The sequence below is a fragment of the Heloderma suspectum genome, chromosome 1 (assembly GCF_057233095.1).
Source record: "Heloderma suspectum isolate Gila_16-S chromosome 1, 16-S_ref, whole genome shotgun sequence".
Taxonomy (NCBI): domain Eukaryota; kingdom Metazoa; phylum Chordata; class Lepidosauria; order Squamata; family Helodermatidae; genus Heloderma; species Heloderma suspectum.
The window spans coordinates 256841170-256865077 of NC_139458.1; the positions used below are offsets into that span (position 1 = coordinate 256841170).

The following is a 23908-nucleotide window of genomic DNA, read 5'->3' on the forward strand; positions in this document are numbered from 1 at the left end:
TAGAGATTCCTGTACAAGTGCTCCCTCCCATCCTAGAGATGGGCCTGGGTCAGTCACTTTCTGCTCAAAACTATGTTTGTTCTGTTCTAACACTACTTTTGATCAGCTCCAGCAAATCTCACAAGAGCCTCCAAGATCTGGACACCCCAAACAAACACCAGGAAATACATCTGTATAAACATCCTCAAGCATTTCTTTACAGTTCAGCCACAATTTTCCCCTTCATGGTAACAGTCTTCCTACCAAGGTGGAACTGCAAAATCCATTGGATAGGTAAGTTCCAATCTGCACATTAGTCTGAGAGGTGCTGATGGGGGCATTTCATGCAGGAATTCACAAAGATCAAATTTCTCAAGCATCCTTTAGCCCAACTGGCTCACTTAGCACTGTCCTGTGTCAAGCTTCAGAGCTGATCCTTGTGCAATTTCCCCTTGCTTTCAAGGGTTAGTTGAATTTGTCAACCTCAAGCCATCAAAAAGGCAAGCTTAAGAGATGTGTCAGAAAAACAGAAACAGCTCCTGTCTAATGATAACTAATTGCATACAGGGCAACATGTCAAGCCACCTGCGAATACTCTGAAAGATATGCAGCAATTAAGTCAAGTCAATGAAAACATAGTGAATGACTGTGGGAAGGTGACACGTGCTTAGGGCATGGTTCTCACAAAGCATTTATGCCCCAAGGGGAAGCTACTCTTAGATTTCATTTATGGGAAAGCTCTGTGCTCATTCACAACCAAACCAAAGGAAAAAAATCCTATGCTATCAGGGAATGAAAAAGTACTAGAACAGAAACCAAAATGCTCCAAAATGACATCACAGCGTATAGGCATCTATAGTACTGGTTTTGTGTGTTCGGGTTTGTGTAAGTGGTGAGGGGTATTAGGTGGGGGTGGGGGGGGGAGAAAGAGACTGAACACAAAGGAAAGTAGTAAAAATAACTGATATACATTTATCAGAAACACATTCTCATTCCCATTATTTATGTGCCCAAAAGCTGATTGGAAGGTTGTTCCACCCTCAGTGCATTTTAGGGATGTGCAGGAGTCAGTATGTGAGTTTGAGTTAAGCTTTAATTTTGATTTTATGGATTTTGAAATTTACTTTTTCATTTTTGTTTTACTTATCCCATTGTTGTCTTTGGGAATAACAACAAACCTTCTCAAGTTGGCTCTCAGATGCTTTCTCAATCTCCCGAAAATGGCCACTTTTCAGTGTCTCCCTTTCATTAGCAGAATGCCTGATAGGCAGCAGGGAGACATAGCACAGAGATACTTTCCCACTGGAAGAAAGTCAGCAGGAGTCAGAGGGCAGCCATCTGTGTCCTAAAAAGCACTGGGGGACAGTAGGGTCTGCCTGAGCACAGGGAAACTTGGAGTTGAGAGGGTCAGAGAGTTAAGAAACCTCTGTCTGGTGCGGGATGCAAAGGGCACCTCTCTCATGAAGTTGGTGGGCAAGATACGCACACAGGGGCCAGGTTTTCTCCTTCAGGTGGACAGCAAAGGTGGGAAGACACACTAGCCAGCATGAGGTCACAATGCCTCTCTCTTTGAAGACAGCATCAGCACGAGGTCACAATGTCTCTCTCACACACAGGCAGACAGAAGCAGTCTCTCTCTCTCTCTGATGTAGCAATATGCAAGAGTATGTGGGCGTAGGTCTCTCTCTTATTCAGGTGAGCAGCAGCAGTGTGTGGGCACAGTGGCCACTAGTGTCTCTCCTACTGAAATGGACAGTCATGTGTGGGCAGAGGAGAAGAAGCAGGCCAGGAGAGGAGGAGAGTTGGCAGGTGAGCTATTACAGGGCTTACTTACTTACTTTCCGCAAGTACCTCACGATGGACTGACACCAAAAAGATCAAATAGAGGAAGGCACAGGAATGCTGGCAGCTACCTAGATATGACAGGGAGGCCATCTACACAGGTTGGGAGACATGCTGTGACAGGCTACAGGAGGACAGAGGAATAGTAGGCATTGAATGACATGACACCACAGATTGAGTTGGGCTTCAGCTTTCAGCATGTGTCCCACAGGGGGAAGATCAGGAGATCAGATGGCATCAGGTGGATGTGGACAGAGGAAAGCATTGCTTGGCACTGGCACAGTGGGTTTCCAACTTGCAGTATGTGCTTCATTGTGGCAGGTGGTGGGGTGGGCATAGCAGCAATAGAATAGGAGGAGGAGGAGAAAGAAGAGAGGGAGTCTGTCAGGGCAGGCAGTATCTAGGCAGGAAGAATTGCAAGCAGAGATAAAGGGTATGTGGTCAGGGATGAGAGAACCAGGCATACTCAAGCTTGCCAAAATTCTCTGAACTTCAGTTTAAAGCTCAGTTCAGCTTGCTCCCGTTCTCATTTGCAATGTGTTTTTTTTTCTCCTTTTTATTCTGGGAAAGTGTACATTTTTCAAAGGTGTGTGCATCCCCCCCCCCATTGGCTAAAGTATGAAAAGGCAAGATTTTATATGTGCGCATTTTGAAAATTGCACATTTTTAAAGTGTGCTTTTTTTAAAGAATGCATATTTTGTGAACACAAGCACAAGTTCAGGAATCTGTGTACATTTTCAGAGAACATGTGCTCCTTCACATTCAGGGTTGTGAACAGGGCATTTCTGAGTATTTTGCGATCTGAAATGAAATTCTCATACATCCCTGTGGGCAGGAGCAGAAACACTCGACCTGAATTCGGAAGTGTGATACTTATCCCAAGTCACATGGGCAGCTCAGTCAATCACAAACGGCTGTTACTGAAGAGCTCAGTCTTGTTTCACACCCTAGCACCTTGACTCCAGATCTCCATTTTGCCTGGGGAGGCTAACTACAGCCATGACAAGAAAGTCGCTGCTTGTACTTGCTGACCTCTAATTATATCAGAGGTGGCCAACTCTGGGTAGTCCAGGGGCCATTTTTGCCCCGCCCCCCAGTGAGCCACACCTCTGTGGCACACACACACAAAAATACTTTGTTAAAAAAATGTCTTTCTGAGCAGCTACTAAGTGCCTAAAGGGTCAAAATTGGCTTGACCCTTTTGGTGCTCCATAGAAGCTGCAGAGCACTAAGAGGTTATTACCTTCCCCCCCCCCTTTTTTTTTTTTTTTTACAATTTTGGAGGCTGCAGGGTGGTAGCAGAGGCTGCAGCAGGGGCCACATGTAGCCTGCACGCTGCCCACCCCCAAACTACATTAATCAGTAGGCAGGACTCTCACTAGATATGCATAGCAGTATGAGACCTAGGGAACATGCAGATGGCTTTCTCGTTATCTAGTCCTAAGGAAGCCATCCAGGTAGGACGGTTAGAGAAATCCACCACGGATTCAAATGAAGCCAGATTCTTTGGAATCCGGCCTCCGGAATCCGCAGCAGATCGGCCCCACTTAGCTCCGCTCCAGGAGGATTCTGTGCGGAATGACTCCGGCTGCTTGCTCCTGGACCTGTCCCGTTCGCCTCCGTGCCAATCGCCTTAAAAAAAAAAAAGGTGATCAGGAGGATGTGCCCATAGACTTATACGCAAACTAGAGCTGTGAATCTTGCGTATAAGTCTATGTGTCCATAGACTTATACACAGGATTCACAGCTCTAATTTGCGTATAGGTCTATGAGCACATCCTGCTGATCACCAATTTTTTTTTTTTTAATGGTGTTCGGCACAGAGGAGAACAGGACAGGTCCAGCAGGTAAGCGGCCCTCAAGCTGGGTGGCCCCATGGAATCCTCACAGAGCAGAGCCACTCTGGAGGATTCTGGGGGCCAGGGCAAGCATGGATCGCTTCCCCTCGCCCCGGGCGGATTCCCCACCGGGATAGTGGGGAATCCATACATCTCTAAATCCAGGGCACATCCTGAATTGGTCAATCCAGAGGCTTGGTGTGAGGAAACACCATGCCTGAAGCAATGCCATTAATGGTAAAAACATCACTACCCATTAAAATTAGAGATATCGACCAAAAAATGAGTATATGGAACCTCACGTTGCACACTACCCATGCCTTACACTCATCACCCATGGCAGAAAAAACACACACACAAAGGTTTAGCAAAGTTAGGGATTCACAGGGAACCCACAGCTTGGGAGTGTATCTGTTCCCTCTTTAAGCCTTTGCCAGAGAAAAGGATAGTAAAAGAACTTGAGAGGGCTCTGGATGCTTCCACACCCTCACCACAGAAGCTACCCCAGTGGACAAGGACAATCTCATTATTCACAGAATCCCCCAGAAGAAGAACCACTTCTCCTCCACTTTCAGAGAAGTATTATCTATTATCTGCAGTTCCTCTTTCTCTACTCTGCCTCCATTCTCTCTGTCTCTCTCAGATAGCCATTCTGTGCTGTTTATATTCTGATCTCCCCCTCTATCTAATCCATGTAGGATTTACATTTCTGTCTAGTGACTATTGCCCTTGCTTATAAGCAACAAACAAGCATGGGTCAACTCACAGGCGTATTCCTCTAGCAATACAGTAAGGCTCAGATGCTTCGTAAGGCAATACAGGACCCGGACAATGTGGGGTATCTTCGCTGGTCCCACACACTCCATCCTTCCCTTCTGGATTTGGGCACGAAAGACCAAGGAAAAGTGTGGGTGCCTGGAGGGCAAGTTGTAAGCAAGCGCAATTTGTGACATTGCACATCACTATTGATGACAGGAGGACACAGCAGTTAAGGCACCAGCCTTAGCTTCTGATTTCCTGGCTTTGTGGAGCTTGAGCCAACATGAGATAGACTTGGCCTTAAACCGCCAGGTTTCTTGAGCATTGATTATATATACTCATACACATGCATATAAACAATAAGCAGTTTGACCTGAAATGAACCAGTTTGGTTTCCACACAACAAACTTCAACCTTGGTCAAGGAAGCTGTATGTTCACTGCCCCCCCTCCCATTTTTGGGTCATGTTCTTATACCCTAATTCATGTGGTGCCATTCCAACATTAGCAGCAAATTATGTAGCCGCTCAATGCCTGTGTGAAGTACCAGATTTTGAGATCTGCTGCTTAATGAACACATTTCTCTCATCTACAATGTGTATCACACTACATCCCTGAAGACATTTGTCTCAATACAAGAGATGAGAGCTTCTTTTCATGGGAAAAGACAGCACCTAAACGGTCCACAATTTCCAAGGCACTTCACTCAAATTGAAACTGACTGTGTGAAGACATTTTTTCCCCTGTATTGTTTTCAGCTGGAGAGAAAGGGAGGGGCTGTAGCTCAGTGGTAGAGCGCATGCTCTGTATCTAGAAGGCCTCATGCTCAACACCCAACAACTCCATTGAAAAGAATCTCAAGCTGCAAGGCTGAGAAAGGCTCTGCCTTAAAACCCTGGATGACTCCTGCCAGGCAGACTAGGTAGTACTGAGCTAGACAGATCAATGTTCTGACCCCTTATATGGTACAGAGGAACAGTTTAATCATATATATCCCCCAAACTCTCTGACAGAGGAGATGAGTAGTCTCTATTTAAAGTTACCATCTCAATTACTAGGTAAGATTTTAAGAAATACCCAAAATACACATGGAAACCATTTTGAAGCTTTCACAGTTCTTCTCCAACTAACAGCCCCACTCCCTAGCACTAGCAAAGCATCCCAGTATGTTACCAAAAGCCATCCATTTGTTCATTAACCAACTCAGTTCTGCATGCTGAGTAATGCTCATCAAACCTTGCCCATTTCTTCTACCTCCCCCCTCTTGTTCTCTTCCCATCTTTGGGAAAATTCAGACCACCTTCTGTAGTGGTAGTACACTGTATTGTCCATGGTAGGCACTATACAGAATTCCCCCTCCCCACACATAAAGGGTTTTCTAAGGGTGTGTTCAGATTAGCCAGCGTGCTCCTTCATGTGTCAATTTCAGTCACTGCCATCTACTGGAATCTCCTGGGCCCTATGCCATTACATCAAGCTTGCTGAAAGCTCAAAGAATTTATACATGTAAGCTGTGATGACGTCTGGGAAGTCTAGGCCCGTTTTGGGGAGGCTACTAAAAAGTACATTTTAATGCCAGGTGTGAGCTCTTCTTTAACTCTGCATTCTTTCCGACATTTCATTTAGAAATTCAAGTTAGGGCAAAAACCTTTGTGATCACATAAAAAGAAGGTTCTGAATCAATGGTACATTTGCCACTTCGTGACTTCCTTCCATGCTGTTCAAACAACATTATTATTTATTTAGCGAAACTATTGATTTCCCCTCTGCTCAAGGCAATGTACAAGTAAAACAAAAATAATTCAAATAATTTAAAAATTCATCAAACTACAATAAAAAGAAAGAAGCACCCCTACCCCACCTTCATGAGAATAAAACTAGGCAGCAACAATAAAATTAAAGTGGGACGTTAACCATTAAAAACTTAGGGAAACAATATCATCTTCACCAAGAGCCAGCCTAGCCTCTCTAGGGAGAAAGTTCTGGGGAGCAGGCCTTTCAAGACTTCATATGTTAAGAACCAGCACCTTGAACTGGGCTCAGAAACAAACTGGAAGCCAATACAACTGTCTTGAGACTGTATGATCTAAAAAATGCATGCTGGATAACAATCTGACCACAGCATTTTACACTAACAGTAGCTTCTGGGCACTTTTTAAGGGTAGCCCCACATAGAGCCTCATTACAGTAATCTACACTTGAGGTGATTAAGCCATGGATCAGTCTGGCCAGATCTGCCTTCTCTGGGAAGGGATGTAGCTGGTGCAGAAGCTGAAGTGGGCAAACACAATCATGGCCATTGCTGCCACGTGACCCTCCAGAAGCAGTGCTGGATTCAAGAGCACCCCCCAAATTATGTCCCTGGTCCTTCAGAAGGAGTACTACCCCATCCAGAACAGGTCAGACTCCCAATTCTGAGTTGGCCTGTCTATTGACCAACAGGAACTCCATCTTGTCTGGACTGAGCCTCAGTTTGTTCACCCACATCCAGTTCCTAACTGTATCCAGACAACAGTTCAAGACTTCCACAGCTTCCTTGGCATCTGCTGAAAAGAGAGATAGAGCTGGGTGTCATCAGCATAATGGTGAGATCTAACACCAAAATTCTAAATGAAGAAGCCTTCAGTGGCTTCCTATTGGTGTTAAAATCATGGAGGACAAAACAGCACCCTGACCAACTTCATAGGCCATACAGCTGAGCAATAGTACCCCAGCACTACCTTCTGGGAGTGTGCAGCCAAACAGGACCAGAAGCACTGCAAAACAGCCTTGAAGTCCCATAACAGCCAAGTGCCCCAGAAAGATAACATGGTCAATAGTATCAAATGCCACTGAAAGTTCCAGTTCCTGGTGTAGGTCATCCACCAAGTGGCCATGGCTGTTTCCATCCCAAAACCAGGCCTGGCTGAACCGAGACTGAAAATGACCCAAATAATCAGTAGCATCCAAGAAAGCTTAGAGTTGCAACCCTGCAACCCCCACTCCAAGACCTTACTTAAAAGGGGAGATTAGGAATCAATAATTATCAAGGGTAGTTAGTGGCAAAGAAGCCTTCTTTAATAAAGCCTTAGCATTAGGGTAACAGTAGTAGATGTTTAGATGTTTAGACTACATCATCTCCAGCCAATATGACCAATGGCCACCTGGAGGGCACCAAGTTGGGGAAAACTGACATAGAAGAATGATGAAGTGGGCTAGCAAGAACATGGAAGGAAACCAAGTAGGTATACTATGATTACTGTAATTCCAGATGCCTGCATGCAGACATTCACCTATTGTGTTCAGAGTGCAATCCACACTGCATCCTTTTTATTTTGGCAATTCACCACCAACTGACTGACTGACAGATCTTTCCCTTGGACAGAAACTGATTATCTTCATGAATGAAGAGCTCTTTAAAAGATATAAAGCCCTTAAGGTACATAATGAATACCCCTCTTCTTAGGGAATAATGTTTATATTAAGTGTGTGTGTGTGTGTGAGAGAGAGAGAGAGAGAGAGAGAGAGAGTTGAGTGAATATTTTAACACCTATCTTGATTTACATGGTAGGTGCTGATAATTTTCTGAGTTACATGGAAGGCTGTTCTATGTAGTTTACAATAATCTATGTTGTAGAACTGTACCCACCCTTCAAGGTTTCCTGTAAAAACACAATCTAAAGCAAAATTTGCAAAGTGGGAACTAGTGACTGGATTTCTCCTTTTTCCCCAAACCTGGTCTAAGACATTACACGAAATACTTCTGTCTGCAAAGCCACTGCCCACTATTCTCTAATTATCAATTTAAGAGTATGCTGATCAATTTCCTAGGGCAATCTTAAAGTTGCAAATGGGAAACCTTTGCAAACAGCAAAACTGTGCATTTCAATTCACCAAAATGCTACGTTAAAATTATTTTATCACCAGTGCAAGAGTGTATTCTATCTCAATTCTCAAATTTCTTTGCTTGTTTTCTGCTATAAAAGGTCATAGCTTCAAGGCTCACCACCTCATTAATTTTACCTCAAGTCTAGAAAGCAAAGGGAAGAGTCTCAACAGAATGGCCAGTGAAAGGCTCAGGAACTGAGTATGTTCTGAATTATTTACAGCCTGAACTTTGGAAGCAAACCACAAGGAAATAATGGCTTTCACAACTTTTCTTCAAAGTGATCTTCAAACTAGGCAAACCTCATTATTTTCAAAACCCCAACTATTATTAAGATGAGTAACATAGTTTTTTAAAACCCTAATTTATGAGTAAAGTCAAACAGCCAAGTGAATAGGCCAGTTGCAGGGCACCTAGCTGCCAGTTAAGCCACTCTAAGAAGCAAATCTCACTTATCAGGGCTCACACATTTAACAGTTTCCAAGGCGAAGGGAGGATAAGATAAATGGCTTCATTAATGCAGGCAAGGGCAACTGCTTGCTCACCACAGGTTTGTGTGTGTATGTGTGTGTGGGGGATGTCTCGATTTACTACCAAGCTAATTTAAAAGCAGGTTTTAATCTACAGCTAGAAATCAAACAATTCAAACAGAAAAAGCTGTAACAGCTAAGACAGCAAAACCCTGCTCTTTTCACAGTTCATCACAGTACACCATCCAACCGACTCAAAATCATTTGGGATTGCCATAGCTATCACCTGAGAACCCTGAGTAAATAGTCAGGTGGCCACTTGAACACTGCCAAACAAGAAGACAAAAGAGGGTGCAGATTTGCAGAAAACGCACATATGCTAATTTGCATGTATAGATGCAAGTGCGGAAATAATTACTATTATGGAGGAATCCAACACATCTCATTAGGGATGGCACGGGTGCCTGATTCAGTCCAGGAATCTGGCGGAACTGCCCCTGCCTGAGCCCTGCTCGCCGAGCCCCTGTCCCTGCTCTCCCCTTGCCCGCACTTGGTGAATGGCTTGCACACACGTCAGTGGCCTCTTAGAACTTTGTGGTCACCATTTTTTGAGAAACAAAATGGCGAACTCAAAAATTTGCATATTTGCACACATGCGAAATGCGCATTTTTGCGAATGCGCATATTCACGTATGCGTGAAAATGAGCATTTTTAAAGAAATACACATTTTTGCACACACACAAATATGCACCTTCACAAAATGCGCATTTCACACATGAGAATATCCGCATTCATAAAATGCACATTTTCACGCATACATAGACATGCGCATTTTTGAGATCACCATTTTATTTCTCAAAAAATGGTGACTGCAGAGCTCGACGAGGCCACTGGGGTGAGTGCAGGCTGCTCGCCAAGTGTGGGAGGAGCTCGAGTGTGGTCCGGGTAGTGGCGACCAGGGGCAGGGGCAGGGGCTGGGTGGGCATCCAGAGAACCCGGATAGGGGCGAGTTCGCACATCCCTACATCTCACCATAGTGGGGAAGATCAGGTGACCTGTGTGTCTGCTCAGTCTGTTGTCCAGGTGCTATCTGTTCAAGGCCCTTGCTCTCCCTTCTAATGGTCAGTGGAGGCTGGTGACTCTGGTTTTGGGGGGGCTGTGCATTCATCCAGTCAAAACCAGCCACTACTCTAAAGGAGCTATCCAAAGTGCTGAACATTTGAGGGATACGGTTCAGCAACTTGGATAGCTCCTTTAGAGTTCTGGCTGGTTCTGACAGAAACCCAGAATGGATTCACAGCCCCTCTGAAATGGCAACCACCAGCCACCACTGCTAATGGTTGTTTATCTTTAAACTGGACTTGGACTGGGCAGCTCTTGAAACAGAGGATGCCTTCAATAGAGGATGGTCCTCTGACAGCCCTTCAAATAGAATACTATCCTCCATAAAAGGGGACATATGGCCATGCTAGTAATTAGCTGTCTCAATAAAACCATGGATATCAGAAACAACAAAGAGCCTTGTGTGCCCTTAAAGAGTAACACATTTATTATGGTGTAAGTATCAGCCTTCCTTTCCATTCACACCTGTACAGTAGAATCCAACCAGCTTTTGAAATATGTCTTCACCCAGCAAGTGAAGTTCTGCCTCTAAGGTCCAAGTTAGGGGTGGGCAAACAAGTGATGCTCTTGCTCACCAAGATTCTCCAGACATCAGCTCAGTGCTCATCTCTCCTCGATTTGCGCTCTCATTTGCAATCGCTGTTCATTTTGTGTGAACAGGAAAACTGCACAAAATGAACAGCTATTAAATGTAGAAGTTGTGCAAGCAAATTTCCACAAATTTCCAAAATTGCATAAATATCCCCCATAGACTAAAGCATGGGTGATTTAAAAAGTGTGCATTCTGAGAAAGCGGCACATTCTTCAAGTGTGCTTTTTGCAGATTTGAAAGCAAGTTCACGAATTTGCAAACATTTTTGGAGAACATGTGCTCCCATTCGCATTTGCGATTGCAAATGGGGCATTTTTTTGTGATTTGTGAACTGAAACAAAATTCTCATACATCCCTATATTCAATGCACCAGCACCACACTGCAGAAACCTGGCAAATTGGAATGAGCATCACAGGATGGCTAGTGCAAGGTAAGTGTGTAATTTAGTCAGCAAATTGCTTCCCATTAAAATTCCGCTGCTGGTGTCTCGTGGAGAGGCTACAACTGCTGTTTTACTGCTCCCTCTTTTATTTTCTGTTTTAGATTTTCTACCTAAATGTGTTACGATTTTCTTTATACTGTAATGTTGTGAGCCGCCCTAGAAACAGTAATGTTGAAGGGGGGCATATAAATCCATTACAGAACCAGATTGTGAAAACTGTTGATGTAAAGGCATTCTCCACGTGCTCCCAGACCTTCTTTTTATTATTTCACATAGTCACGGCAAACTTGAAGAATCATAGAATCATAGAATAGTAGGGTTGGAAGGGGTCTATAATAAGACCATAGCATCCCTGAGAGATGGCTGTCCAGCCTCATCAGAATCACTCGAGAGATTCTTGAGTGATTCTGACACAAATTATATTGTGCTCTAATTTCCTCTGACATGTAAGCCTTTATCTCTGATTCTGGTCATGGACCCTGGAAAGCAGAGGGGGGGAAGGTGGCACAAAGGGGGCTAGAGCCTTCTCCAAGCTAGGCCAAGGGGTGAACCCCCCAGGGATTATCAGGCAAAAAAGACAGCTGTTGTAGCCAAGGCTGAGTGATGTTGTGTGTTCTATAATTTTTACTTTGATCAATTGTAAGTTTTTAAATTTGTGCTTTATTATTCAAGTGTATGTATGATTCTGATCAACTAACTTCAACAATATTGAATGTGATAGCTTATAACTTTATTATTTACCTGTTAAGTAAGTTGTAAAAACAGGGCTGAGAAACAGACAATATTCATCACATCATGACCGTTTTGACCAGAAGTGAGGAGCCACTGGCCTGCAGGCTAAATTCAGCCAAGGAGGTTTCCAATCCTGCCTCCATGGGCCCCACCCCTCTCTCATGTCCCTCACACTCCTCTGACATAATCCCCGCCATTTGGCATTTCTCCATGCGGGCAGAGGCTTGGAGCTCCATGCCTCTCGTTGCACAGAGAACTGGACTCTGTTCTCCCAAATGGCAGCTCAGTCCCTTGCTTTTGCATGCTGTTGGCTCCTTGAACTGGGATGGTGCTCAGCACCCAAAGGATGCTTCTGACTCACCCAGCGTTCAGAAGAGGGATTGTTTTATTATTTAAGTGAAGGTACACCGAAGTTAATATATATTATTCCATGAGGGGGAAAGTATTCATTATGTATCCTAAGGGCATCAAAATTTTTAAATTGCTCTTCATTGCCAAAATAAAAAGGATACATCATGGATTGTGTTCTAACACAACAGGTGAATGTCTGCATGTGGAGTCTTGAATTATAACAATAATTGTATACTACTTGATTTCCATCCCGGTTCTTGGTAGTTACTTCATCATTCTTCTGTGTCAGTATTCCTCAACATGCTTTCCTCCAGATGGGCATTTGCCTTGCTGGCTGGGCATGATGGGAGTTGTAGTCCAAGACATCTGGCTACTACTATTACTATAATGCTAAGACCTTTATTCAAGAAGGCTTCATTGGCTCCTACTACCCTTAATAACCCCTTCATGGATCACTGCCTTGTTGTGGCGAAGGGGCTTGCGTAACTCAGTGAAGCCATAAGCTATGCCGTGCAGAGCCACCCAAGACAGACAGGTCATGGTGGAGAGTTCTGACAAAATGTGGTCCACTGGAGAAGGAAACCCACTCCAGTATTCTTGCCAAGAAAACCCCATGGAACGTATCACAAGGCTAAAAGATACGACGCCAAAAGATGAGCCCCTCAGGTCAGAAGGTGTCCAATATACTACTGGGGAAGAGCAGAGGGAATTTCCAAGTAGCGCCAGAAAGAGTGAAGCGGCTGGGCCAAAGCCAAAAGGACACTCAGCTGTGGATGTGCCTGGTGGTGAAAAGAAAGTCCGATGCTGCAAAGAACAATATTGTTTAGGAACCTGGAATGTAAGATCAGTGAATCAAGGTAAGCTGGAGGTGGTCAAACATGAGATTGCAAGATTGAACATCGACATCTTGGGAATCAGTGAACTAAAATGGACAAGCATGGGCGAATTTAATTCAGGTGAACATTATATCCACTATTGTGGGCAAGAATCCCTCAGAAGAAATGGAGTAGCACTCATAGTCAACAAAAGGGTGGGAAAAGCAGTACTGGGGTACAATCTCAAAAACAACAGAATGATCTCAGTACGAATCCAAGGCAAACCATTCAACATCACAGTAATTCAAGTCTATGCCCCAACCACTGAGGCCGAAGAAGCTGAGGTTGATCGGCTCTATGAAGACCTACAACACCTTCTAAAACTAACACCAAAAAAAGATGTCTTCTTCATCATAGGGGATTGGAATGCTAAAGTAGGAAGTCAAGAAGTCACCGGGATAACAAGCAAGCATGGCCTTGGTGTACAAAATGAAGCAGGACAAGGCTAATAGAGTTTTGCCAAGAGAACGCGCTGATCATAGCAAACATTCTTTTCCAACAGCACAAGAAGTGACTCTACACATGGACATCACCAGATGGTCAATATCAAAATCAGATTGATTATGTACTTTGCAGCCAAAGATGGAGAAGCTCTATACAGTCAGTAAAAACAAGACCTGGAGCTGGCTGTGTCTCAGATCATGAGCTTCTTATTGCAAAATTTCGGCTGAAATTGAAGAACGTAGGGAAAACCACAAAACCATTCAGGTATGACCTAAATCATAACCCTTATGGATATACAGTGGAGGTGAGGAATAGATTTCAGGGATTAGACCTGATAGACAGAGTGCCTGAGGAACTATGGACGGAGGTCCATAACATTGTTCAGGAGGCAGCAACTAAATCCATCCCAAAGAAAAAGAAATGCAAGAAAGCCAAGTGGCTGTCTGATGAGGCTTTACAAGTAGCTGAGGAAAGAAGGGAAGGGAAAAGCAAGGGTGAAAGGGGAAGGTACCTAGGGATGTCGGAGAATTTCTCCATGAATCTCCGGGAGGCTGAATGCCAACGCATTTGGCCCCCCGAAATTGGTGGGGAAATTCTCCAACACCCTCCCCCCCCCCGGGATGGGACTTACCTCGTGCGAATGTCCCTCTCGGCAGCGGGTCCCGGCGGCGTTTCGGCGGTGGCCAGTCTTCCGACCGGCTGCCGCCACCACCATTTCCCAGTAAAGTAAAAAAATAAAACAAAAACATGAAAGGCTACGTAACGATTTACGTAGCCTATCACGGCTAGATTTTCAAAGTCAGTCGTCATAGGCTACGTAAATCTTTACATAGCCTATCACGGCTGACTTTGAAAAAAAAAAAGCACGTACGCAAATGGCGGCACCCATGGGTGCCGCCATTTGCGTTCCTTATTTGGGCACGGGTAGTCTACGTAAACATTTACGTAGACTATGACGAAAATAAGGGCAACACAAATAGCGTTGCCCTTATTTTCGCCGTAGTCTACGTAAATCTTTACGTAGACTACCCGTGCCCAAATAAGGAACGCAAATGGCGGCGCCCATGGGCGCCGCTATTTGCGTACGCGCTTTTTTTTTTTTCCAAAGTCAGCCAAGATAGGCTACGTAAAGATTTACATAGCCTATCACGGCTGACTTTGAAAATCTAGCCGTGATAGGCTACGTAAATTGTTACGTAGCCTATCACTTTTTTTTTTTTTTACAATTTACTTTTTTATTTCGCGGCTGGGGAGACGGGGCGCTCACCCCCGGCCAGAATTTCGGCGGGGAGGGATGGGGCGCCTCCCCCCCATCCTGAATTTCGTCCGGGAGGGGCGGGGCACCTCTCTCCCCAAGAATTTCGGGGGGAGAAATGGAGCGCCTTCCCCCCCACCGAAAACAGCAGCGGGACCAGGTAAGGGACTTTCGTCCATCCTTAGGTATATCCAACTGAATGCAGAGTTCCAGAGAATAGCAAGGAGACAAGAAGGCCTTAAATGAACAATGCAAAGAAATCGAGGAAAACAATAGAATGGGAAACACTAGAGATCTTTTCAAGAAAATCGGAGATATCAAGGGAACGTTTTGTGCAAAGACAGGCATGATAAAGGACAAAGAAGGCAGGGACCTAACAGAAGCAGATGAGATTAAGAAGAGGTGGAAAGAATAAACAGAAGAACTATACAGGAAAGATCTTAATGTCCCTGATAGCCATGATAGTGCGGTCACTGAACTTGAGCCGGACATCCTAGAGAGTGAAGTCAAGTGGGCCATAGGAAGCATTATTAACAACAAAGCTAGCGGAGATGACAGTATTCCAGCTGAGCTATTTAAGATCCTAAAAGTTGATGCTGTTAAAGTGCTGCACTCAATATGCCAACAAATTTGGAACACTCAACAGTGGCCACAAGACTGGAAAAGATCAGTTTACATTCCAATTCCAAAGAAGGGCAATGCCAAAGAGTGTTCAAACTACCGCACAATTGTGCTCATTTCACATGCCAGCAAGGTTATGTTCAAAATCCTACAAGCTAGGCTTCGGCAGTATGTGAACAGAGAACTACCATAAGTACAAGCTGGGTCTTGAAGAGGCAGAGGAACTAGAGATCAAATCGCCAACATTCGCTGGATCATGGAGAAAGCAAGAGAATTCCAGAAAAATTTCTATCTCTGCTTCATTGACTACACTAAAGCCTTTGATTGTGTGGATCACAACAAACTCTGGCAAATTCTTAAAGAGATGGGAGTACCAGGCCACCTTACCTGTCTCCTGAGAAACCTGTACAAGGGTCAAGAAGCAACAGTAAGAACCGGGCATGGAACAACCGATTGGTTCAAAAGTGGGAAAGGAGTACAACAAGGCTGTATATTGTCGCCCTGCTTATTTAATTTATATGCAGAGTACATCACGAGAAACGCCGGGTTGCATGAGTCACAGGTCGGAATTTAGAGTGCTGGGAGAATTACCAACAACCTCAGATACGCAGACGATATCACCCTAATGGTAGAAAGCGAAGAGGATCTAAAGGGCCTCTTGTTGAGGGTGAGAGTGCAAAAGCTGGTTTGAAACTCAACATTAAAAAAACTAAGATCATGGCATCTGGTCCCATCACTTCCTGGCATATAGAAGGGGAAGAAATGGAAGCAGTGACAGAATTTACTTTCCTGGGCTCCAAGATCACTGCAGACGGTGACTGTAGCCATGAAATTAAAAGACGCTTGCTCCTTGGGAGGAAAGCTATGGCAAACCTAGACAGCATAGTAAGAAGCAGAGACATCACCTTGCCGACAAAGATTCGTATAATCAGAGCTATGGTTTTCCCAGTAGAAACATATGGCTGTGAGAGCTGGACTATAAAAAAGGCTGAGCGCCGAAGAATTGATGCTTTCGAACTGTGGTGCTGGAGAAGACTCTTACGAGTCCCCTGGACTGCAAGGAGGTCAAATCAGTCCATCCTAAAGGAAATCAACCCTGACTGCTCATTGGAAGGACAGATCCTGAAGCTGAAGCTCAAATATTTTGGCCACCTAATGCGAAGAGAAAACTCCCTGGAAAAGACCCTGATGCTGGGAAAGATGGAAGGCAAAAGGAGAAGGGGATGGCAGAGGATGAGATGGCTAGATAGCATCACCGATGCAATGAATATGAACTTGAGCACGCTCCGGGAGAGAGTGGAGGACAGGAAGGCCTGGTGTGCTATGGTCCATGGGGTCATGAAGAGTCAGACACTACTTAACGACTGAACAACAACAACCCTTAATAATCATTGGCCAGTTTTTTTAAGGAAAGTGAGTGGTGGCATTGTAACCTGGGCTTTCTTGAGTGCCTTCCACTAAACAAGTCCCTGAATGTTAGACTACAGTACTATGTACTGTACTATGGTTCACCATGCTTTACCTAGGAGCTTTACACAATTTAGGGCAGGGGCGGGGGAAACTTTTTTTTCTGTTGAGAGCTACTTTCCCTCAGGGGTAATTTCTTGGGAGCTACGTGTCGGCAGTGGCCAGGACACTCTTCCCTCTCTCTTTCTGTCACCGCTTTCTGTGGCAATGAAATAAAACACTGGAAACTGGATATACACACATGCTCGCTCCTTCACTCACAGGAGGTCCAAAATTGTTATGGTAATTCCTGATGAGGTAGAAACCTGAAATAAGATACACTCAGAGCCCAAGATCTGGATGACTAGAAAAACCAAGAAATTAAATAGTTCTTTCCTTCCTCAAAATAGGGGGCAAGAAGAAGTACATGAAACCTCATAACTGTTCACCATTGTTTATAAGAATTATTTTACACAGATTAACCAAGAAATGGTTTGTGTAAAAACACACACTGCTAATTACTGGAAATAAAGAGGAAAATTTAGAACCATGGGACATGTCCGGATGCTATCATATTCGTATTGCTTAATATTCCTTTTCAGAGATCAAAACCAAATGCACAAATGGTCATATACAGATTAATGCAGTTTTGGAAATGTGTTCCACGATTTCCAAAGCTCAGGCTACAGCATGCCTGGCAATGATCATTTCCTTAGAATTAGAACCAGAAATCTCCATCTTGTAATACAGTGGATGAACATTGACTTTTTACTGGATGCCTTATGAATCCTTTGAAAATGTTTTGGAAAGCACAACATAATGTTTTATACAAGTACAACACACATTCAGAAAGGAAACTGCCAACATCTGGATTTACATTGTACCTGGTGCCATGTCCCTGAAAACACTACCTGACTCATCAGTCTTGTCCTTGCACCTATGCAGTCCCTAGCAGCAGCAGTCCCATTTCACTTGAAAACAGAATTTAATGATCCTTACTCAGTTTAAACATTATATCTTTGGGCTCTCATACCTTTGCAATGTCTTCCTGAGCTGCTACTAAGTTCAAGTATGATATGTTAACCAGGTCAGGGCCATACACGATTGTAAGCATACGGTTTTCCAGTCGTCCTCCTACATTGCCTCCATCCAGATGTTCACGTAGCTTTGGATCCTGTAAGGAAAAATATTACAAGCCATCAAAGTGTCTGCCTGTACTTTCTGAAAAACCATTTAGTGCCTGGGAAGCATGCTAAGCATTTTAACCTGCATGTTAAGCATTTCTCCAGAATGGTTTTCTGGTCAGATTCATTATGAATTGCTCAAAATAGTCAAATCCTAGACTGTGCCCTCATTCTGCTTCCACACAGTTGTAAATGCCTTGATGTTCTCACACACAAAACCTTCTGAAGTGAAATACTTTTGAGTTTAAGGAACCCCTGATGAAATCAGTTCAAATGTTCTTATAGGCTTGGATCCTAAAAAAATTAAGGAAGATCACAGAAGGAACATTTCCCATTCCCCCACCTCCAGGTTTCTCTGGATGGAGGAGTCCTCCTGGACAATGTGAGGCTGCTTGAGTCTGGGGGAATTGCCAAAAATTTGGCAGAGGTTTTTGAAGATACTTTTCTTCTCCTTTCAAAGGCCATATCCAAGATTAATTTTACAGTATCACACCCGCTCACATGTTCACAATATCATTCCATCCTCTATCCTTTGATATTTCGCATTTTTTTTTAAAAAAAATAGAACATTGCACTGAACTAATGCTAGCATATAACAGTAACCTTTTTGATTTACTCCATATATAACTTCTGTTTATACAACTCAGTATTTTCCTCTAAAATTACATTCCCTCTTTCAGAAATGTCTTAGGAAAACTAAAAAATACCCCCCAGGTTTCAAGATGTGGCAACTATAGCCATGTGATGGCTTAAAGCATATAGAACTCTATTTCAGACCTTTCTGGTTCAACTCGGCAAGGTCTGAACTGGAGGGTGGAGGGCAGGGCCAGTGCTGGCTGTTACCTTTAAAGCCTTAAATAGCTTGGGACCAAGATATTTAAACAACTGCTACATCCTTATGAGCTTGCCCAGCCATGAAGATCAGACTCTGAGGCCCTGCTCACAGGGACCAGTGAGGTCCATCAAGATGGTGGGCACAAAAGATCAGGCCTTTTCTGTGGTGACTCCATCACTGTGCAACACCTTCCCATGTGGAATTGGTTTATTCCCCTCACTGTATGCTTTTAAGCAGGTTTTTAAAACCTGGCTGTTCACATCTGCTTTTACCTGATTAATTTGCGTTCCCCAAGCTTTTCAATTAAATACATATAACTATTGCTACTTTTATTTTTCTTGTTTTAGACAGGGGGCAGTATCCAATGGCGATCATCTGCATCAGGGCCCACCGCCACTCCCATTCCATAAGCAGGCAGCCGTGACAATTCTATTGCACGAGCATGACACATTGCTTGTGCAACAGAGATTTAGCACTTCTGGGGCAAGCCCTGAAATGAATAGAAATGGGGTAGGTCCCTTCTGTGAGGTCCGCTGACTTGCCACATTCCAGAAACTAGCATGGTTGTCCCCAGAAGCACTAAATCTCTGCTGTACAAGCAGTGGGCCCTGATTACACAATGGAATTGGTAGGGCTGGTGGCTTGCAGAAGGTCACCATTTTATGCTGCACATGGATTGTTATTAGTGTTGTATTTTAGGGTGTAATCCTATGCATGTGTAGACCCCCCCAAAAAAAGTCCCTCCTAGACTAACTCCTAGAATTCCCCAGCCAACTTGCATAGGATTGCACCTTTATTTGTTGTTTCATAATGGCTTTAGCATGTGAACCGCCTTAGGCAGGCTGTATAAAAATATGTAAGATAAATAACCAATAAATCCCTATTTTCCCTGACAGGTGAGATCTTCAATCCCTCCAGTTCAGATGTTCATCTGAAACAACCTCTCCTCCAACAGTGGGAAAACAGCAGCACTGAATCTCCACCAGCTCTGTGAACCACAATTCCTAGGGGGAACCAACAATCTAATCATGATTTACAAAAGTGGTTTGCGTGACACTGAGCTGCCCTCAACACATCCCCACATGACCTTCTGAAGCTCTGTAATGTCCTGACCGTTGGCCAAGTTGGCCTTGTTCTGTGTCAGCCATGATGATTAATAACCAAATTGCCTTGTTTCTACAGAACAGAAAACAAAACAAATGGGGGAGTTTATTAAAAGCTCCAGCAATGATTTATTTTTACATACATTTGTTGTCAACAAGCCGGGCAAAGAGTTATCTTACATGCGATGCAATACCATTTTCTATTAAATTTGCCAAAACATCTGTAATAGCTTTGCAATGGGAAGATAGGAAGAGAAGAGTAAGCACACACATCTCCTACATTATTTCCCTGTTTCTCAATAACCTGAGAATAAACCAGTTCCCTGGGTCTTATGATCCTTGCTTTATTTGGCCATTATTTGATTGTTTTAGTACTTTCTGGTCAGAAATCCAAAGTCAGTCAATGAAAAGAGAACGAACACCCTTGACTGTTACCTTACAGATATATTAATAGCACTCATGTCAGGAAAATGAGTTTACAACAAAATTCATGTACAGTTGTAAACATGCATTTTCAAATCATGCATTTGCACATGCACTTGCTTCTTGAGAGATACATCATGGGCAACACAGATGTTTGAAAACAATACATGAATGGCTGAACAAAAATTCCAATACTTTTCCACAATGGAAAAAGTAACACATGAAACATCCCCAAGACTAAACCAACTTGTCATTAATGTAGTGAAGCTCTGTCTGGACTGTACAACTGCAAAGAATGAATTGTCCGCCATACAACAACAACAACAGTGTGATTATGCAAAAATAATAAGAAACAAACATGTCAGGGTGAAGGGTTGTAGTTCTCCCTAACATGCTGATTTCCTGGGTGGAGGAATTTTAGCTTATTTTTTAAGGAGGCACACTCAGTCATGTGAGAACACTTGAGTTCTGAAGAGGTATAGCCAAGACAGAGGTTTATGACCTCAGTGCAAACTTGACCTGATTTAGAAATGAATCTATCAGAAGTGCCAGACTATTCACAGTGGTTCTTTATAGGGCCTGCAACAGTTAATATTCACACCATCTTAGTGGTTTTCAGGGGGGAGGGGATATCCTCCCAATATCATCAGTTTATATCCCCCAAACAAAACACAATAAAAGATGAATTGGAGAACATCTGGCACTGCTCTAAAAGTCAAGATTAAGTGTCATTCAGCACTTTGGACAGAATCAACACACTTTGAGACAGTCTATCTGATCTGTAACACATTCATTTTTTGAAACTGCACACCTTGTTCATCTTGAGTCTCCCTTCCACTGCAAGGGAGAACCATAATACACCAAAATAGCTTCTCCTTTCCCATCTGCCCAATATGATTTGTGACATGTACAATTATTGTCTTTTGTTGCTCCACTTCAGAAGTTGAACTAAGTTATATTGGGGATGTCCATGCCGAAAACACAGCCACAGTGCGCAATGTTTTATTCACCCTTGTCTCACACAACCGCTATCTGCTTGGTGAACTGCACATATCAAGTCCTCTTCCTCACCCTTTACTCCCAACACTTCTACCCAGCTTCTACATAGCTGTCATCTCCTGGCTGACTTTCCTGAATGTTCTCCACTACTTAAATAACTAAACTTAATATTTATCCTTGGTGATAGATACATCTACATCCCTCTCTCTGCATCCAGTTCATGACTGATCTATTTAGAATTTATTACAGGGATGCCCACCAGCTGTCCAAAATTAATCCTTTAAAAACACACACAAACAGATCAGTTACAGATTTCTGAGGCTCATAGATCCTGTTGCACTCTCAATAGTTGCAACTCTTTAAGATTCAAGAAGGCATCTGGGGATCATGGGTAATATGGCTATCTAGATGCATTAAGGAAATGCAGTGGTGCTCAAATCCTAACCAAAGCTGGGGACTTTCTACTTCAACTTTTCACCTTGGACCAGCAACATAAAAGGAAGGGTCTGATCCTGTCCAGGAAGACCAGACCACAAGCTTCAGGGAGGATGGGGACTTTAGGCCAACATCTTGGGAAGGTGATAGTGCCTAGTGGGCTTTTTGGATTCTGTTGCAATGTGCCATGATGCAAAGTACAAGAACAACTACTGGGGGGTTTCTGTTATTATCAGCAGTTTGTCTCTCTGGCCGTTCCGTAGAGTTTAGGCTGCTGAAACCAGTAAAACCACCACAAGCTGCCCCATTCTGTTCTGTTCGTTAATAAAGATGGTTGCTGTTTTAACTGCCTGAATCTGGTGTGTCCACCGATATGACAGATTCAATATGGTGTGTGTGGCCTTGCTGAAATGAGGATGAAAAGAGCAGTTTCTCTCCTTGCCACCAAGTCTGATAGCTGGATCTGGAGAAAGCCTGGATCTGCCCCATCACTACTGATACCTTCTGTTTTCACAATGAAAAATCAACATAAAATAGCTGCAAAGGATAGAAGTTGCAATCTTGAATGAATTGAGCATGCATCAGTAGCTGTACTGTGCAATTTTTGTATGCATGGTTATCTCCAACAGCTTTGTGTCCACTGAGCACTCTCAGCTGTGTTCAGGAAATCAGGGGAGGCTCTGTTGCTGTCATCACCGTATTTAAAAATGGGAGTCCCAGACCTACTGGGCTGGTATAGAACGGTACTTTTTTTTAGCAATTCTGGAAATGGTGGCTAGTTTCGTATGGAGCAATACCTTCTATTTGTCCAATGGGATAATCACCCATGCAAAGATCTCAAGAGAAAATAGTTCAATCTATCCATTAACAAAACTAGGAGTTTGTGCAAACATGTGGGACAACTAGAAGTTGCAACTCTCATAACAGAGATTTACCTGGCAGTGCAAAACATGAAAGAGAAGACAACAGAAACAAATCTGCCAGTGTGCCCTTAATATACTGAACCACTTGGTTGTCTCAGTGGGCTTCAAGGCATCCTGCTAGTTTATGTCTCTCATGATTGTTCTGACTGATCTGCAGTGCTGCTGAACTACCTCCTCAGACTTTGCCACGAAGACCACCGGGTGCTGGCACCAAGCAGTGTTCAAAGACTATTACTTTGGTAGTCCCATTTTTATGTAGCATGCATCTGCCTTTTTTAAGTGGATGACTGACTCACTGAATTCATTATCACCCCAGCTGGCAAAACTGTACTGCTATTTCTTCTCTACTGGAGTCTCAGCACAAAAAGACACACTTGTGGAGACAAACCAAGGCAGGAGCTGCAGGTGTTTTGAACTAAATTGTCATTTTCATCCAGCCAGCCATTGGGAATAAGGTTGGTAGTATTTTTTTGGGGCAGAGGTAAATGTTTATGGAACAGAGTGCACAGTGAACACTGCTTATTCAAAACTGGCACCCACAGCAATACAGAAGAATCTAGATGTCTTAGGTTCTAAAATCAGTTTTCTGCTGATGAAATCTGTATTTGTCAGTTATACGTGGAGCCAGTGTGGTCTAGTGTCAGAGTATTGGACTGGGACTCAGGAGATCTGGGTTCTAGTCCCCACTTAGCCATAAAACTCACTGGGTGACTTTGCACCAGTCACTGACTCTCAGCCTAACCTACCTCACAGGGTTGTTGTGAGGATAAAATGGAGAGGAGGAGGATCATGTAAACTTCCTTGTGTTCCTTTGAGGAAAAAATGTGGGATAAAAATATAATAATAATAATAATAATAATAATAATAATAATAATAAGTAAATGCCTCCCTATATATGTGGGGCATGGCAACCAAGGAAGGTCTCTCCCCGGGTCACCATACTCCTAACTTCAGAAAGCAAGCAGATGAAGGAGGAGGGCCTCTGATTATCAATGTAGTGGCTACTAGTCATGATGGCAATCAGAGGCAATATGGACCAGAGGCAATATGACTCTGAATACCAGTTGCTGGGGAACAACAGCAGGAGAGAGCTATAGCCCTCATGTCCTGCTTGGGAGCTTCCCATAGGCATCTGCTGATCCCTGTTGGAAACAGGATGCTGTACTTGAAAGGACTTTGGTCTGATCCAACAAGGCTGTTCTTATTTAATGTTCAAGGCAGGCTCATGTGGTGGCAGAAGATATCTTCAGGTTCCCAGGTCCCAAGCTTATTAGGGCTTTAAATTCTCCATATAGCTCAAAGATGGCCTGTCAAATCTAAGTGTCTTTGTAATATGTTCTTGCTGTTTCCATACATGGCAATGAACATTTC

General features: G+C 43.5%; 1 protein-coding gene across 2 annotated transcripts in view; it reads right to left on the bottom strand.

Annotated features, from left to right (window-relative positions):
- The window catches only part of PLCB1 (phospholipase C beta 1), a 703903-nt gene that overhangs the window by 293549 nt on the left and 386446 nt on the right, over nt 1–23908 (bottom strand). For both annotated transcript variants that reach the window (XM_084825185.1, XM_084825194.1), the window contains exon 4: nt 17669–17809. In XM_084825185.1, coding sequence (XP_084681311.1) covers nt 17669–17809 — 141 coding nt within the window. The remainder of the gene's footprint in view (nt 1–17668; nt 17810–23908) is intronic.